The following is a 19,079-nucleotide window of genomic DNA, read 5'->3' as shown; positions in this document are numbered from 1 at the left end:
CTGGAACCGAGCCGCATAGCTTGTATTCCACTATTTGCATTCACACCTGGGCTGTGTATATATATTGCCTTGGTTTGGCTCTGTAATCATTAGTGGCCGTGGGACTAGTTTGGAGTTTGGGCCCTACCTAAGCTGGTCGAACGTTTCGTTTGGGTCTGTACCCTAGCTGCCCTGATGAGGCCTGGAAGGCCGAAACGGATCCGTCTGCAGATATTGGGATTCCTTCCAGTGGATGCTTAGTTAATTTTGTCATTCTGATCGGATTTTCTCTACTGTTCTGTTTTAATCTTAATTTTAAATTGTTTTGCATTACAGTATATGGCCGTATGCTGTTTTATGGGTTTTTCCCATTTGCCAAAAATCTGCACATGCTCAATGGATCGGAATAAACAAAATGATTGGACCTGTGCATTCCCCTCCCCCCACCCACAAACTACTGCTGCCACTGCTAACTCTTCCCCCCACCCACAAACTCCTGCTGCCACTGCTAACTCTATAGATTCATTATGGCAATGGTAGGAGACCTATATAATAGTGCATTCCATAATACATGCCTTGTTCTGTAATAAAAAGGAAAATAAATTATAATCAAATCTACCTCAGTATTAAAAGACACTTATTTTTTTTTTTTTATTTTAAAAATCCAAAATACAATTTATAATCCATCTACTGCATATTTTATTTGGTCAGGAATAACAGAAAACACAGCAATTGGAAATTCCACTACAGTAAATTGTCTTAGAACTGGAATTCTCTTTATCTGGTTTTGAGTTGCTTATGTCCAGATCTGAACCAGCGATCCCTCATTGTGGCTTCAAAGTGCTGGTAAACGGAGCGGTAATGCTGGTTTCTCTGCTTCTGGTTTGATTGTAGGATATTCACTGGCTTAGTTTCCGATTTTTTCTTTTTCCGCAGTTTATTTTCTCAAGCACCTTAAGCATTCCTTTAAAATGGGTTTGAGCGCTTTACAAATATTATTTATTATTATTATTATTATTACTGCTGGCATCAGAAACTCTACATCAGCATACAGTACCACAGCCTCAATGTTACTGACTTGTTAATAGCCTGCAAACAGATCCAAAGTGAAGTATTACAGACTTCACTAAATCATTGTCATCATTACTGTCTCTGGCATATCTTTTTCCGGGATCCATTCTAAGCATGACCAATGATCTTAATTCCTTCATGTCAAACCAAGCAAAGTCTTTGCTTCATCACTCTGAGCCATCAATGTTTCACTGGCATACCGCTCAAATAACTCTTGTTTCCTCCTCCTCAATAATGCTTCTTCAACCTATGAAAGATGAAACAAAATGAATATGTGATGAATAATAATGTGGATAAAATGAGAAAATCACTTTTTTGCAAAAATATAAATTTATCCCCAAAGAGCAGCTAAAATTCATATACAAAAAAACCCACTTTTTTAAATATTAAAATAAGAATTTTAGGCCATTGGTTATATTACCATTTTACCAGCTAAAATGCATAATTACATAATAGTCAGCCATGAACTCTAAAATTAGGCATAGATGGACTTTGCTTCGTAGAAAAAAATTGTGCATTCCCCCACTGAATAAAAAAAAAAAAAAAAATGAGGCCATATTCCAAGACACTAAAAGAGCTAAAGAAAGAGTAAATTGTCCTTTTTGTTCAATTTCAAATATTATATATATTTTTGCTGGGCACCTGCAGCAGTATTTCACAAGAGTGCCAACATGTAACCAACGCATGGTCTCTTGTCCCGCCTAACTCTTATTCAAAGGTTTTTTGAGAGCGATCAAATCATGCCACCTCATTCCCTTAACTAGTACCCCTCCACTTCCTCATCAAGCACTGTCCTCTAACCCAAAGTGGTTGTTTCCCTTTTAGACGAGACTTTTTTTATACCTTGTTTCACAATCTTATTTTTTTAAAGATCGATTTTAAAGAGGTGGGCGTAAAAAAAAAAAATTTTGACACTTACTTCTTTCTGTGAAGGCACCGGCACATGAGCCACATATCGAGGCTGTTCTTCATCTGTGCTTTTGAGTTCAGTTTCCATTTTCTCATCATCTGACTTTAAATCAAATAAATAAAATAAATCTATAAATATTTGATATAAATAAACAAAATCCAGATGTTAACACTAGTATTAACAATAAAAACTGTAGAAATTACAATTGGAGATTATCTGTTGATTAACACAACAGGCCAGTAGACGTTTTGTTGGTTATTTATGAAGGGAAATTTAGGTACGCATTCCAATGTTTTAAATAGTGTATATTCTTGCTTTTAATCCTTAAAAACCATTTGGAATCAACCTGAAATAAAGACGGAACTCGACAAGTTCCTACTGGTTACTCTTTTTAGTAGACGTCTAATTCAAATTCGTTAAGATTCGTTAGTGTAAATTGCAAATGCACCTCAAGAAGTTATTCAAAACATGTTGCTAATTTTATTACAGAGAAAATTTGTAGAGAAGAAAATCTAATTTGTTAGGTTTATTTAGATTTGACTCTAAAATAATACCATGAGGATTTCTTATTTGTTTTTTGCTTTGCTTTATAAATTTGTTTAACAAAACATTCTTGATTACACTGAGCTTGTTTACTGTCACGCACTATGAAACTTTGGGCGATCTGACGTCATCACAGCCGAAGCACATGTCTAGTGCAAAACACCCCACGAAAATGGACCAATTGGCGGGCAGGCAGAGTTTTTGGGGGCACGACCTATTCTGTTTACAACTAGAGTGCCGACCAGCATTACCCAACGAAGAATGTGTGCTTGGAAAAACATAATCAGACCTAAAGAAATGCACGCAAAAACAATATACAAATCGCATTAATTTTATTGGTAATAATTAAATTTAGGTCTGGTTTACACATAATCGCAACATGCTATCACTGACAACTTTTGGTGATGCTGATTGGTCGATCGAATTAAAGAGCTTTCCTGATTTCATTGGGAATAGTTATGCAGTGAAAACACTGTAGCAATTTTATGGAGACAAGCTTTACTATATTTATGGGAAAATCAACCAGAAAAGGCTGAAGAAAATATATATTTTGGGATTACGCTATTCAAGTAAACTTACATTATCTTCCGGTGCTACAGCATAAATATCCTCCTCCTCCTTTACAATGTTACCAAGAAGGCCTGCTTCCTTCTTTGATTTCCATTCTGAAACTGCTGCCTCAATAACTAATAAAAGAAATATTTCAAATGCAAGATGAATGGGAAATCTGTCAGGCCACCTGTATTTTTTTGACAAATTAATATACTGTATTTAATTTAGATGTGTTCAATCAAGCCATTCCACCTGGTTAACAATACTTGTAGGAATTCCTATATTTATTACTTGTAATCCTCTTTATAAGTTTCAGTGGCATAGCTAGGTGAGAACAGGTCCCAGTGCAAGAATAACTGATGGGCCCTTTTAAGTGCTTCTTACCTTTTTACCCCTACACCTAATGTCCTAGGCTAGTAATACTAATGAAAAATCAAAAGAACCTTTCTACTTATTTCAAGAGGGGCCTAACACAGTAATAAACAATTGCTTTTCTTCAAAAATATTAAATTGGAAATTATTTTTAATTATTAATGTTAGGCCTACTTATGATTGGGCCCCTAATAGCTCTGGGTCTAAATGCTTTGCACTGGCTGCACTGCCTATCCCTACACCACTGATGGTCTTCACTTGTTAGAACAGATAAAATATACAGTAGTTATAAATAAGAATATAACTTTATAATGCATACATACTTGCTTTTTCATGTTCTAATTCTAAAGGTACCAAAACACCATCATCCTCATCCCGGTAACCATAGTAATCAGCATTGATAAATTTCATGATTTCAGACCTAGTTTTCCTTGGTGCGGTTGGTGCTATTTAAAAACATGAATTAAAATCTCATTATACTATAAAATAAGATCATTATGCTAAAAGAATAGATATAATTGTTTTATTGCAGCTGTATTAAAAGATACACAAAGTATACATTAATTATTAACATACACAGTACGATACCAGATTCAAATTAAAGTTTCTGTTTTGTAAACCGTGTTTACTGTTCTTGTTGACAAAATTTTAATATTGAATACTAGGTCGATCCTAAATTTCTAATAGATTTAACTAACTCTTCATTCCACATAGTAATTGATAGATTCTTACAAATTTGTACTTTCAAGACTATCAAATTTTATTTGACAAAAATATGTGACATGCCTAATATTTCATAGTCTGGACTGAGCTTTACAATAAATGAACTTTGTCCCCACCTTCCTGCTCAAACAGCTCCCTCACACCTGGCAAATCTCTTGCTGCCCCAAAATACTTGTAGCCTCTGTTACCAGGCACTTCTTTTCCTTCATGGTCCAACATCTTTGGTCCTACTTTCTGCCAATACAATTTTAAGAAAATAATGAAGTAAACAACAACAATTTAAAATAACAGTATTTCAGAAAGAAAATTTGATATTACTTTCACAAAAGATTAATTATCTAAATATGTATAGCATAGTTTGGGAGAATATTTTTTATTGTTTTATTTGTTCTGATAGCTGATTCAAAGACCAATTTTCTATGAGGAAATTGTTTGCTACATAGTGGCATTGTTTTATTACTATAGGAGGACCACAGGAGACTGGAATTGGAAGGTAGGCAACTTTTAGATTTTTTAGTGCCTCTCATGTTTTTTTCATCTTGCTTTTGTTTTATTTTTCCTTCTCTTTATGTTTTTAACAATTCTGTAATTATATTGTAAAGAGTTCATTAGTATATGTTGTATACAAAATAAATATATATAAAAAATAAACAACTATAATTATATATAATAAATACCTTATAATCAGGTCCGCCTAGCTCCACTATTCTAACCTCCCAATGACCCTTTTCTCGCAGTAACTTGTTGATTTCATCGTTCATGTCTCGTATCTTGAACTCCCCGAGACCAGCTGAAATAAAACACATATGATATTCATGATATGCAGGCTTTCCTATAAAATATAAATTTAAAACTGTATATTAAGATGTTAACCAATTAGTATTCATGAACTGTAAAACTTATATCATTTTTAATCACACTCTATCACACCTAAATTAAATATCACTTGTGTTTACCACAAACATATATAAGTTGTGACTAATCCTGATGATGACTGTTTGACATAGTCTAAACATGTCTGTAAGTCTAACTAAATTATTGTTTATTGCGGGTGAACTGCCTTTACAACCATTTGTTTCTATCATTAGTTGCTACTATAAAGCTGAAGCAGATTCTAAATTTAAAATTAATTATATTTATAATTTCTACAAAAATTACCATTTTGAATCTGTGCCACTTTTCTTGAAACCTCTCCTATGATCTGTCTTCTCCACTTTTCTGCCATATGTAAATCATCACATTCTGTTGCTAGGTAGGGTCTCCTTTCTTTTACTGCAACCTCACCTAGATTGGCCGCACGCCACCTGGCCAGGGTGGTCCTGGGTGGAAGTGGGTGGACATTAAAATTTTTATTAATGAGCAGTTAATTTTAATAAGAAGATTAGCAATACTGAACAACACAATGATCTATTCTAAAATGAAAAAAAAAAAACAATAAATTTTAAAATGTGAAAGTAGGAATGCCAATTACTTTCATTCAAAAATCAACAGATTTGTTTAAAAAATATAAAAACTATCAGTAACATGAAAATTACATTAATAATAATCATTTAAATACATGGCAGTCAATAATTACAAAATAAAAAATAAACATATGTATTATAAGCCAATTCCATGGCATTAACCAAGAATAAGTTACAAATTGGATAGAACTGTGTAAGAATAGTTTTTTTTTTTTGCACAGAGTATGTCATTTAAACAATGATGTACTTACATTGCCTTTTCTGAATTTCTAGCCTGAAAAAAAAAATTGCAAAAAACATGAAATTTGCTTATTTATTATATTCAGACAGAAGTAAATAGCATCAACAATTTCAAAGATTAAATATATAAATTCAGCATGATGATGCCCAGAATAAAATGTTGTGGATATTGTTCCGAAAAATAACTATGGCGTGGCATAACTAACTTGCAATGATATGTTCCTGTCTCTTATACAAGACGTCCACCAGTCCAGGCCCTGCAGGCGGTGGTGTTGTTGGCCAGGGCCTTTATTTAATAACTACAATGGGCCTAGGCCTAGGATCAGAGGCCTAGTCTACCCATAAAGAGAGCTAGTCTAGCCTAGGTCTATCCCGGATCACTTTTGCTCGTAAACATTTTCCAAGAACTATAACTGTCTTTTATTTCTTAAAATTAATAATTATTATTCTTACCATTGTAATTAAAATATTGTTTTCTTCAAACTATGAGCGTTAATTCGTTATCACGTCGTACCCAAAAATGTCGCCATTAACGAAAGCAACGGCATTCTCCATTGGGTAAATTGTTTCAAATGTCATATAATAGACCAATGGAAAGCTCCATTACATCTATGATCAGGTCAACATATCTCTCGGAAACACACATGTGTACTGTACTTTCCTGAAAACAGTGCGAGCGAGTGAGCGAGCGAGGGACAGGATAGAACTCTCGGATTTTAACTTTCTTCCAAATAAAAAACAATGGTATGTAGCACTTCTGTTTATTTATAGTATAAACCCCTGCCACAAGTTGTCTGGTTTACGTAGCCTCTGCAAGAAGTCATTTTATTGTTTTATTCTTAGAGTAAGCCTAGGTAGATAGACTAGCCCTAGCCTAGGCCGAATGCCATCCCGTTACTTCTGCTACAACTGTACTAGACTAGGCCTACGTACGGTCAGAGATAGAGAGCGCCAATTAATTATGTATATAAAATAAATTATTATGGCTCTCTAGAGAGTAGTGAGTAAGTGGTACTCTTTAGTTCTAGCCTAGGGAGTGACTAGTGTAGAAGGCCTAGGCTAGGTCAAACCTCATTACTTTTAAATCTAAATTGAAAACATATTTTTGAATTGATTGTTGGTAGTGCGAATATAATATTAAATATAGATTTATTTACATATTTTTGCTATTTATATATTTTTTATTGATTAATTTATTATTATTATTATTATTATTTATATTTTTTTTCTATATGGATATTCTTAAATATTTTGTGTGTTTTTTGTGTTTTTGTCTCTGCTTGTTCATTTTTGCATGTTTGTTTTTGTCTCATTTGTTATTGTATTTTTTCTAATTATTCAAACATTTTTTTCTGATGTGCTTTATATTTTTAATAGAGAGCCCTGAACATATCAATCAGCTGGCCTTCTTGGTTCAGTTGGAAGTGCTACCCTCTAGAAATAAAGTTAAAATTGAGAAGAATAAAGATCAAAATCTAATTTGGCCCAAACCCTAGATAACCCAAGGACTTGGCCTTAAAATGTTGCATTGCCAATTAACTGGCTTAGACAGTGACGGTATAATAGGCCCATGGTGGTACTGTATAAAAATCATAATATACTATACAAGGTATACGATTTATTAAACACCCAAATGGCAGCAAAACTGCTGAATTACATGTACATGGTAGAAATTACAAATTACAATCAAACCAGGCTGTATATATGCAGGGAATACTGATTTTCCAGGCAAATTTGAGCTGGTTTTTGAGATCATCTAGGCTATTTAAAAACTTTACAGTATACAGTCAAATATGCAAACATTTAAATTTATAATTATTAACCCATGGGTCTCTTCATGTCTGGGCTGACCACCAGTATGTACCAGGTACTCTCGTCTGTCCACAACAAGGGCTGTATAGACCAGTACACCGGGGTAACCACTACTCAACTCGAAAGATGTTACTGGGTTTTTTATTGTGCACATGAGCCACTTGTATACACTGGGCCTACAGTTTATAGTCCTTTTCCAAGAAGACTTGTTCCACCTCCAGAACTGTTAACGAGCGTGCCGTTCAAACCAATATTATGGCTGTAGGTTGCAGTCCCTTCCCTTAACTGCTCTGGAATTCGACTCTTTGCACCTTAGATTATTGCAAATTTAGTTTAACTATAGTTTATAACTATGGCGTGGCATAACTAACTTGCAATGATATGTTCATTCAACATTTTGTTTCATTTACCACATACCTTATCTTGATTGTCTATTCAGCTGAGGCGGCAGGCAAGGTTGAGGAGGGAGTACTTGTATTGTAAATCCCAGGAAGAACAGAGCCGAGTAATCATTGAAAGAAAACGAAAGATCAAAGAAGCCCTTGATGGTAATGTACTGTAGACCAAAAACATCCTTCTACAAAGTATAGTGACGTGTTGATTAATACCTATATTGTGTTATATAATCCTTAATAATGAAATTAATTATTTCTTAAGCCCCTTGAGTATTCAAGGCCCCAATGGGGCTTGGATGAGGGCCATCCAGGGCCTGCTACTGATATTTGAGAAATTATTATTAGTTATTTGATAGGCTGCATCTCTTAATCTTGGCCACCACTGACCTTCAGGCTGTCTCAGTGTGAGACATAAATTTGAAATTGTTATTATTTGAAAGAAAGTTCTTATTTATATTACTATTGAAGTCACGAAATACCCTTGCTACAAGGAAAGCTAACAAAGAAAGTAGATGCAGAGATTCAAACGTTACCCTTTCAATATCTACTGTATGTGGTACAACACAAGCATTTGTTGTTATTATTACTTCACCATGCAAACCTTAAAAAATGTGCAGTTTATATTTTAATACGTTCGCTGCCAGCGACGAGTATACTTTACCGGGGTAAAGTTGTAGTGTTTATTACTTCATTGTTATACATTGTAAAACCACAGACCTAACTGCTGATGGTTCGGGGAAGATACACCTAGACGATAACGTACAAATGATGTATGTATGTTTGTTATGTTATGTTGCTGGCAGTACACTCAATTGCACAAGAAATTCTGGGGCGGATGCAGGATTTGGCAATATTGGGTGCATGAAAGTCGACACCACCTCAGCTCCACGATAGTTGGGGCTGAGGTGAGAACATTTTAGGAATAATAAATGGATCTTTAGGTGCCCGGAAATCGCACTCTCATACCTTAAAGCTCTTACCGCTACCCGGCCTATGTTCATATCAACAATATACTACAAGAATTATTTTTTAATAAAATTTCGTGGGTGTGACCACACCTTCTGCACCTGTCTGCATCTGCCCCAGGGGTGACCTCTGAACATATACCAACCCAGGCAAAAAGTGGACGCGAAAACTCGCACTTGGCAGAGGCAGTAAAAAGTACTGTCCTATTGCTGGCGACGAGTGTACTTGTCCCCTAATATTTTCCCGCCCATTTATTAGACACACCATTTTGATGATATATGACTAGAAAAAATTTAAAAAAAAGTTTGTACTGTAAATTGTTCTGGCACATGGGCAGGAACCTTTAAAAAAATGTCTGGCAATTAACGTGTTAATACAGCCAGACAGGCTAATTGATTACTTTCCAATTTTTACAAATATGAAATCTTTGTTTTTAAGAAAATATAAAGCTTATTTCATGTAATATTCTCACTAGATATCAAATTTTTAAAATGTGCTTACAACAATTATACAGTTTTGTATTATTTATTTTTTGGGAGTGAAAAAGGTGGAAAAAGTAAATTATTGTAGTTTATTTATCACTTTAATTTCAGAAAACAAGCAGATTCCAACTGAATTACAGAAAGATGCTCTTAGTTTGAAGAAAGCTCTTGAATTTGATGATGAGGGAGCATCAGGTAGGAAATTGACTATCAAGCATTATTTGATAGAAAGATATTGTATGTCCATAGTCATGATGTGGCTATATATGGTCATGATGTGATGTCATCATGACCATATTTGGCATGTTGCATGCTTTCTTTCAAATAAAGTTTGATATTCTTGACAGGCCAAACATAAATAAAGTTATAACACTTACTGCGATTGCCTCCCCCACACCCCTCCTAATCAAGATGGTCTGTAATCTATATTTATCCGACATGGAGGTAAAACATAACAGAATAGTAAATAGGCCTATTGGTGCTTTGTAGTTATCTTGTTTTGTACATGACATTTTAGTTTATTTGGTTATTTTTCATCTTTTCCTTTAATGTATTCCGTATTTAAACCAACCAATTATTGTAAGCACTGTTTTAAAAGTGTTTATTCTTTTTAAATAAATAAATATATAAATATGATGATTTACTGGATTGGCCCTTGATGGTACTGTATATATGTTATATTTAAAAATTGATTGAATTTTAATAGACATATAAATCTTGAACAATAGTATAAATATTTCCAACTCCAATTATTGTATTTATTCCATTTAAGAACTCAGTCATATAGATGATGAATATCGATGGGCTGGTGTTGAAGACCCGAAAATAATGTTGACTACTTCTAGAGATCCTAGCTCCAGGCTTAAACAATTTGTGAAGGTACAGTGAAATGGAACAATCCGGAGTGTCATTCAAACTTGAGACAATTGAAAATAAGAAAGTATAATACATACTCCAAGTATTGAAATACACGCCATCGTGTTGGAATTCGGTATTTCAACATTAATTATGTCATCATCAGGAATGATGATAATAGTAATAATATAGAGATTTATACCGTACCTTTTGCTAAGGAATACAAGGCAGTGTTGTTATTATTACCCCTGGTCATCGGAACCATATTCAAACCAGCACAAAGTGCAACCTCCTCCACTGCCCGAGGAGTTTTCCTAGTCGTTTGTGCAATTTAATACTTGCAATGCCACATCATCCTACCAGGTACCCATTTATACTCCAGGGTGGAGAGAGGCAAACGTAAGTAAAGTGCCTTGCCCAAGGACACAAGTTATGCGACGGGTGTCCGATGACATAATTTCAAAGTATTGGATCCCAACACAAAGTAAAAGTAGTAGAAATTAAAGTAGTAGAAATTAAAGTAGTAAAAAATGCAAATGTTTTTGAATTTACAGGAGATTGGTTATATTCCGGGAGATCATGCTTCCTTGTGGGAGTGTGGGAGGCAGTTCCGATTTCCGGGAGCCTCCCGCGATGTTCCGGAGAATTGGGACCCCTGATATAGGTTGCCACTACAAGTGGACTCATGTTCGTACTAAGTACAGATAACAGAATATGATTTAGAAAATATTTGTTTGAAAAACATTTTTTTTTCTTTGCAGGAGTTGAAGTTGTTATTCCCAAACTCTCAGAGGTTAAATCGAGGAAATTATGAAATTAATCAGCTGGTAAATGCATGCAGGGCAAATGAGGTCACTGACCTTTTGATTGTGCATGAGCACAGAGGTGTACCAGGTGAGAATCAGTTGGATTTATCAAGGGACCGGGAGGTGTGTGCAGCAGTGGTACCAGAAATTTGCCGACAAAGGGTCTAACATATCCGATTAAGGGGTCCAAAGCAAGGGGCCAACGAAGCCATGGTCAGTGGCCCGGAATGTGCTTTTAGACCACAATATTAGGGGCAATCAAAATTTACGTTACTTGGATAGGCAAATTATTATTTTTTTTAATTTTTGATCCAATAACCTAGTTATGCGTCGGACGACTGGGGGTCCAGGCCTGTCCGACGGTGGGAAAATTTCCCAGCACGGCACTTATTCCATGTGGCCAAAAGCTCAGCTCATAGCCAAACACTTAGCTCATGTTGTTAGTGTTGATGATGTGTTTGTGTCAGTGATGATGTTGGTGAAAACCACAGATTGATGTGAGGAATATATTTATGATAAATGACGATGTTCCTTTGATGAGCATGGTTTCCATGGTCACCAGTGGTGTGTAATTCAGTTGGTGAATAGGGAGCTTTTGATTGCACGACAACGGTAGGACGTAGAATGTAATGACGTCACTAAAAGTCATCTGCGCATGCTAGAACGTTAAGTTCTCCTCGTTGTGTGGATTCTAGGACGTAATTCGGCCAAATCCATGTATGCAGAGAATGCAGGACGTCCTGTGAGACAGTCTCGCATGGGTGATTCAGTTCCTAGCGTCGCGTTGTCATGCAAATCGAAAAGCCCCGCCCTTGAATATTGTTGCTAAAGTCTTGTGTGTGTTTGTTGGACACGCATGTATTACTGGCACTGTTGTGATTGGTCAGTTTTTAGCTTTGATTGACAATCTGAAAAGTTCATTGGTTATACAGTACAACCTTTAGTGGTGATTACATTCAGAATTAATTGTTATAAAAACTTTTTTCTTCTTTTTTTAAATGTAGACCGATACTAATTATCGAAAAAGATCTAATTAGCCATTTGAAATTTTTTATTTTAGATGGTCTTCAGGTTTGTCACTTGCCGTATGGCCCAACAGCGTTTTTTAACTTGTCCAACGTTGTGATGCGCCATGACATACCAAACGTAGGGACCATGTCTGAAGCTTATCCTCATTTGATATTTAACAATTTCAAGTCAAAGCTTGGTGAAAGGGTAAGTGATGATGCTCTTTTTTATATAATCATTCCTATTGTATTGGAACTATTCCTAATCTGAAAAATAATTTTTTTTAAATTTTATTTTATTTTCATATTAACTGTCAGAGATAAAAATATTTATTATGTGGAGAAAAAAGATAATTATGTTCAAATTTAAGCCTGAGAGTGTCATTTCTGGCCGCCTAGAGGTACCATAATGATAAATGTTCTTACCTCAGCCCCAACCATGGTGGAGCTAAGGTGTCTGGACTCTCAATCTGTGAAAGTTCCTCCTTAGGCATGGTTAAACAAGAAATAAATAACAAAAAAATAAGCCCCTCTATTTCATATTCCTGGATTTGCCAATGATACCAACCACTGTTTCCTGGAGATACTTAAATATCAGATTAGGAGTCCTGTAGAGTTTTGTCTAAATCCTTTCTTCAATATTTTAAACCTTGTTTTATGTGATATTTTACTTATGTATTTTTTTATATACATTTCTTCTAATTTTGTTTTTATTTGAAAATAAATGCCATTGCCAATTGTTGGTTACAACCATTTTTCAGAGTTAAATATAACAGAGCGACTACTGGTCCATGTAATGATCTTCATCACATTTCTTGTTACTTATGATACTTATGTTATAATAATATCTATACAGTACTATAATATTCTTTAGCTGCAGAGTATTGCTTGTATAATTGCAGGTCCAGAGCATTCTGAAATATTTATTTCCTGTGCCTAAAGAGGATAGTAAACGAGTGATGACTTTCTCTAATGATTCTGACTACATATCATACAGGTAAGACAGATAGAACTAGTTTAGATCTTTTTTGCTTGCCTGGATAGGGTCCTAGGTTGAAATCGAGGACTTTTACCTGTACCAGAATAGGAAGCTCGCACCACCCGCCTGAACTCTTATCATTAACACGTGCGGTTGTCTTTTGGCAAGTTCTGCACATGCTCAGGAGTACAGTATATTGAGAAAAACCTGATGGGATTGTATCTATCCTGTGTTAAACTCTGTTAAAACAAAATAATCAAAAACCCCAAAATACTCAAAACAAATGGCCCTTTTCAGGGGCAACATAATGTAAAAATATTTTTTAGTTTCTGTCTGTTTATTATTTCAATACCTTGCCAATAAACAAAGTACATGCAAAGTATTTAACATAGTATTGGATATAAAAAAAGATAAATATAATGTCAGTTTTAAAATTTTGAAAACTCTTAAACATTCAATAAATTGCTCATTTAAAAGAATAAAATAAATAACTTCCAAATGTTATGTATTTGCAAAAAGTAATTTCATGTCCTATAAATATAATTGAATGCTTAAGTATAAAAAGTAAGCAATTAAATATTAATTTTATATTTCAAGAAATTAGTTCGATGCAGACCTTAGTTTTCATATGTCGTCATTTAAAAATAAATTCATGTATATTATTTTTCTAATGATTATAAAAAATACTGTAAAACAGATTGTGTTATAATTTCATAAATAAATTTTCTATTTTTTGTTGCAGACACCATGTGTATAAGAAAACAGACCACAAAAATATTGAATTACATGAAGTTGGACCAAGATTTGAAATGAAATGTAAGTTTTGCTGTTACACTTCTTATGTTCATTCTTCTTGTTTGATAATCAACCGAGCATCTATATTTCATTTTAATAATTATTTGTATTCATATTCGAAATTCTTGCAGTGTACGAGATTCGTTCAGGCACACTAGAGCAAGGAAAGGCTGCTGAAATCGAATGGGTTGCTAGGCCTCACATGAACACTGCTAAGAAACGCAAGCATCTGAGCGAAGGATGAAAGGACCAGGAGCAGGTTAAGCATAACTACAGGGAGTGATCTAAATGTTGGCGAAACATCAGAAATGAAGCTGACAGCAAATGTTGTTGCAAAGTGTCATGCTTTTCAAGGAACAGCCATGTGCATGTATCAACATATACTGCAATGCATTATGGTTCACATGACGACTTGTAAAAATGTTGTATTGTCACATACAAAACAATACCAACTATGCACTGCTACACAACTGTGACAATCATGTGACCTGCATAAAAGTTACTTGAATTAATTGATGAATTGAACATATTTGAGAGGTGGGCATTGTTCCATTGCCTGGATTGAACTTAATAAATGGGGGGAAGGGAAAGTACATTATCTTGCAAATGAAAAATGCAGGTATCTCATAAGCTGAAACATTGGCATATTTAGTGCCTTGTAGTTTAAATTCATCTTCATCATGGCCATATAACATCTGGTAAAAATATACTTAGCATAAATATTTTAAGTGAAAAATTATCATAGAGAGTATATTTTATCAAAAATAAATCCAGTTTAAAGCTCTGATATATTTAGACAAATTTGCATCAGTATAGTTTTTCTATGGGGCTAAAAATATCATTCTAAGGCAAGAGATTACATGTCAGTTAATTTTGAATTAAGTTTGAATCAAGGTCACAATTTGATCCTGGATATATAAATTTATATTTTAATGATGTGAATTGAGCTGTAGTCTGGTTGTTGAGCTGTTCATCTTAAAAATAATAATATGTCGGTCTTACATAGCGTTTCATGCCTAAAGCCTCTAAGCGCTTCACATTACTACCCCGGCCATTGGATCAAACACGTATGGAACACATACTCAGCTCCCTGGGGAGAATTACATAATATTGCAGCTAGTAATCAATGCAGTCGTGTTCGAAACTACCAGGTACCTACTTGTACCTCTGGGTTGAGAGAGGTAAACATAGGTAAAGTATCTTGCCTAAGGACATGATGCAATTCCATAGAGACTGCAACGTTACAAGCACATGTTTTAGCTGATACTTTTTAATGATGATCCACTCAGGGCTGCCACCGAGAATCAGTAAAGGGCGTTGAGTGGAGATGGAATCATTGGGCAACAGTCATAGTGTGTGCCCAGCTTTAGGACCGTGGATTCAGATCCTGACATTGGCATTGGCGTAACGCCTGTGGGCTCATTTGGGGGAACAAAGCCCCAATGCCCTCAGTCCAAAGGGGCCCCGGAGTGTATGAAAATAAATGTTGATTCTATTGTTTATAGCCAGACAATATAATTTTATTTTATAACGATACTGTCAATGCCTTTAATTCATTTTTTTACCCTTAATATTCATAATGTTCTTAGGTTAGTGAATACTAACTGAAATTCAAGGCCTCAACATGTTTTCTGGCCCTGTGACTCGTCTTTATGCCACTGGACATGGGCAAAGTACTGAAATGAGTAAGAATTAAAGGATATTACTGTGTATCAGAAATTGTTTGCAAGTTCAGATTTATGTTGAGGGATGTGGCAGGGCAGTGTAGAGTTGGGCTTTTCAATTGAACAACCTTAGGGTCTGGTCACACTCCAGGGCGCCCTCCAATTAAAGATCACTTTTCCTGGTCTTTAAAAGTTTGTCTTTATTAGAAAATAAAAATATTACTATAGAGTCAGTTGGGACTGTAGAAAGGTGGTCTTTAATTGGATGGGTTTTTAATTAGAGGGAGACCTGTATTAAGTTTTAGGTGACATATCTCTGGTTTGCCCATATATGGGTATGATATAACAACATTATGCCCATATATAGACAAATTAATATTTTTTCACAGAAGTGTTGATACTTTATCAGCCCAGTCATTTATTTTCTTTATTCACTTGTTCACTCCGTCTTTTATTTGTTTATTTTATTTATTACATTTATTTATCCATGCCTTCAACATTTAAAAATAATTTCCACTTGGCCTCTGCATATTACATGAAGTTGAGAATAAAACTATATACAGTCAAGCAATTTAATGCCCATATATGGACAAATTAATATTTTTCAGAGAAATGTTGATACTGTATCAGCCCAGTCATTTATTTTATTTATTAACTAACTTTTTGCCCCTTTAGTTGGTCTTTTGTGTATCCGAATAAATATTTAGTATTATTGTGTTTAAGTTAAATTCCACTTCACGGACAATGTATCCGAAATCATGAAGAAACACACAGTACTGTAAAAAAAAATTCACAGTAAGTAACATGGTAACATTATAATTAATTGTAAAAATTATCACACATTGTTTGTATTTTTTAAGTTATGTTGATGCCTTAAAAAACAAGTCCCATTACCTTATACTGTATTAGCAATGTTGATTCTGATAATATTGGTCGTCATCATCATCATTATCGTCACCATTGGTATTATTTAATTATTGTCATTGTCATGATAATTATTAGATCTATATTACTGTGCTTATTTATACTGTACTTTACTGCATATACCTCAACTAGGCCTAAATACATTTCGTAGGCCTACAACTTATAAGTATTTATATTTTGGTATGCGTGACTGAGATACATTCCTAAAAAATACGGCCTAGACCTAACTGTATACAGTATTGTTTTGTAATTATAGCCTAATTGTTATTCAATTATTATTCATTTCAAAAATAGGCCTATGTATTTGAGAATTATAATAAAAGGAGAGCTAAGTCTGTGGTGTTTTACACTCTTCATCCTCGCCATGTCACTATCGCATCACATGTCATCAGCACGTACTGTACAGAAACCGCTCTGACAATAAGAAAAGTACATGCAGAACGTTATCTTTTTATTGCCGGTCCCTAATATTGTGGTCTAAAAGCACAATTATGGGCCATCTCAGGCGTATCCACGGGGGTTGGGGGGAAGCGCAAAATCACGGTCAAGTACTTAAAAATCACCTAAAATCACCTTTTTTTTTTCTTTTTTTTTAAAGGCAGTTTTGTTGATGGTGGATAATGAATAGCAAAACCTGGTGGTTGTGTGTTCGATTCCCACACGAACCATTTTTTTTAAAGGCAGCTTAGTTGATGGTGGATAATGAATAGCAAACCTGGTGGTTGTGTGTTTGATTCCCGCACGAACCAATTTTTTTTTTTTTTTTGGTCCGACGTCGGTAAACGTTTGAAATTTACAACCTATAACCAACGTCGGCCCAACTGTTGTCACCAACCTCCACTAACGTTTTCCGATGTCGGGCCAACAAAGTACCGTGACGTTGGGACAACGTCTATAATCACATCCTAGTATTTATTACAAACTCTTACCAGCATCGGACCAACAGTTGTAACCAACCTCCATTTAAAACGTTTACCAACGTCGGGCCAATAGCGTACTGTGACGTTGCGACCCCGTCTATAATCACATCTAATATTTACAACCTCTAACCAACGTCGGCCAAACGGTTGTAACTAACCTCCATTCCAAACGTTTACCGACGTCGGGCCAACAGCGTTCTGTGACGTTGAGACAAGGTCTGTAATCACATCTAATATTTACAACCTCTAGCCAACGTTGGGCCAACGGTAGTACATCTTTTTAGTAGTTTGCCGACGTCGGGCCAGTAACAAATCGTGACGTTGTACCAACGTCCATAGTCAGACTGAATATTTACGACGGCTTACCAACGTTGGGACGACATCGGAATCGACAAATATATTCATACGTTGGGCCAACGTGAAATTCCAATGTTGGTTTGACGTTACCTCTCCGACCAAATTTTGCAACCAATCTCCAACGTCGTACCAACGTCAGATATCCGACCCCGACGCTTGCCAACGTCGCTTTGCTAGCTGGGCCACCATGTTTTATTGATATATTTTATTTATTACAACTAATTTCCTTTGGGCCTCTGTATATTACATGAATTTGGAAACTAAAATGTATAAAAATGTGTTATTTCACTCATATATGGACAAATTAATATCAGCCCAGTCGTTAATTTTCTTTATTTATTCACTCACTCGTTCACTCCTCTTATATATTTTATTATTTTATTTACATTTATTTACCCATGCCTTAACATTTAAAACAATTTCAAATGAGCCTTTGTGTATACATGAAGTTGAAAACTAAACGATATAGTAACATGCTATTGAATTTAATTTAGATCTAACCTAGGTAATGCCTTTGCAAATTCTAAATTCTTGAAAAGAACTGACTCAAATTTGAAAGAATTTAGGAGTCATAGTTCACAAGTGTATATATGTTATAACGCATTACATTGCTTGTTTCATTGCAACAGTACAATGGGTGTCTGGTAAGTTCGAATACCAAAGCTCTGATCTGCATCATTATAGAACGTTCCCCTGAGAAACCGAGTATACATTCTATAGGTGTTTAAATGTTCAAGGTGGGCTGTTTCCGGCTTTAGATTTTTTAAAGTGGAACAAACGAAGGCCTAGCTGTTTGATTTGTATAAAAAGCAAATATGACCTATTGAGTTTATGTAAAATAGTATATACATGTACAGTATTGGCCTTTTCAGAAAAATATAGGTAGGCCTCACATGCTAAAGAAAGAATAATGAACCAAAGATGGTTTGGAATCACACTATGCAAAACAATCTAATAAAATAAAGCTGTAATGGGAACATGGACATTGACAAATATTTTTATTACATTAATAACTATTATAATATACTTTTATAACTTATAATTTAATCACCACTTATTTCTTGTTTTAAAGTGCATTTCACTTTCAAAATCAATTCCAGACTAGTCCCGTCACACACACACACCTCAAAAACAGCTTAAGAGGACAACTATAAATTAGAGTTAGATTTCATTTCGTTTCAGAATAAAGTTTCGGTTTAAATATATTATTTAATCCTGTAGCTTAAAATACGCAAGTTAATTCGATACTACAGACACAGCAGGT

General features: G+C 34.8%; 2 protein-coding genes across 2 annotated transcripts; one reads left to right on the top strand and one right to left on the bottom strand.

The window, feature by feature from the left end:
- Positions 1 to 603: 603 nt before the first annotated feature.
- LOC117102548 (pre-mRNA-splicing factor ISY1 homolog) lies at positions 604 to 6,444 on the bottom strand. The gene is made up of 9 exons (XM_033242839.1): positions 6,307 to 6,444; positions 5,865 to 5,887; positions 5,309 to 5,469; positions 4,828 to 4,940; positions 4,267 to 4,384; positions 3,751 to 3,873; positions 3,083 to 3,189; positions 1,970 to 2,062; positions 604 to 1,297 (listed from the first exon to the last, which is right to left on the bottom strand). The coding sequence occupies exons 1-9, from the start codon at positions 6,307 to 6,309 to the stop codon at positions 1,187 to 1,189; spliced, it is 852 nt and encodes a 283-aa protein (XP_033098730.1). The 5' UTR covers positions 6,310 to 6,444; the 3' UTR covers positions 604 to 1,186.
- A 20-nt stretch (positions 6,445 to 6,464) lies between these two features.
- Positions 6,465 to 16,873, top strand: LOC117102547 (U3 small nucleolar ribonucleoprotein protein IMP4-like). Its single transcript, XM_033242838.1, has 9 exons — positions 6,465 to 6,597; positions 8,105 to 8,213; positions 9,620 to 9,703; positions 10,281 to 10,387; positions 11,125 to 11,257; positions 12,230 to 12,384; positions 13,079 to 13,173; positions 13,898 to 13,971; positions 14,082 to 16,873. Exons 1-9 carry the CDS (start codon positions 6,595 to 6,597, stop codon positions 14,192 to 14,194), a joined length of 873 nt encoding a protein of 290 aa, XP_033098729.1. The 5' UTR covers positions 6,465 to 6,594; the 3' UTR covers positions 14,195 to 16,873.
- Positions 16,874 to 19,079: the final 2,206 nt, after the last annotated feature.

This window comes from Anneissia japonica, unplaced genomic scaffold (genome assembly GCF_011630105.1).
Source record: "Anneissia japonica isolate Jap-2015-1 unplaced genomic scaffold, ASM1163010v1 scaffold1489_len2284818_cov182, whole genome shotgun sequence".
Taxonomy (NCBI): domain Eukaryota; kingdom Metazoa; phylum Echinodermata; class Crinoidea; order Comatulida; family Comatulidae; genus Anneissia; species Anneissia japonica.
Note: the sequence above shows the minus strand (reverse complement) of the source record. Positions and strands in the feature narration are given on the sequence as shown.

What these genes read in the sequence shown, in the direction of transcription:
- LOC117102548 (XM_033242839.1), bottom strand. An exon ending in TAGGCGGACCTGATTATAAG is followed by an intron (nt 4,385 to 4,827) that starts GTATTTATTATA and finishes TTGTATTGGCAG; the next exon opens with AAAGTAGGACCAAAGATGTT. An exon ending in ATTAGAACATGAAAAAGCAA is followed by an intron (nt 3,190 to 3,750) that starts GTATGTATGCAT and finishes TTCTTTTATTAG; the next exon opens with TTATTGAGGCAGCAGTTTCA.
- LOC117102547 (XM_033242838.1), top strand. An exon ending in GATCAAAGAAGCCCTTGATG is followed by an intron (nt 8,214 to 9,619) that starts GTAATGTACTGT and finishes CTTTAATTTCAG; the next exon opens with AAAACAAGCAGATTCCAACT. An exon ending in GGCTTAAACAATTTGTGAAG is followed by an intron (nt 10,388 to 11,124) that starts GTACAGTGAAAT and finishes TTTTCTTTGCAG; the next exon opens with GAGTTGAAGTTGTTATTCCC.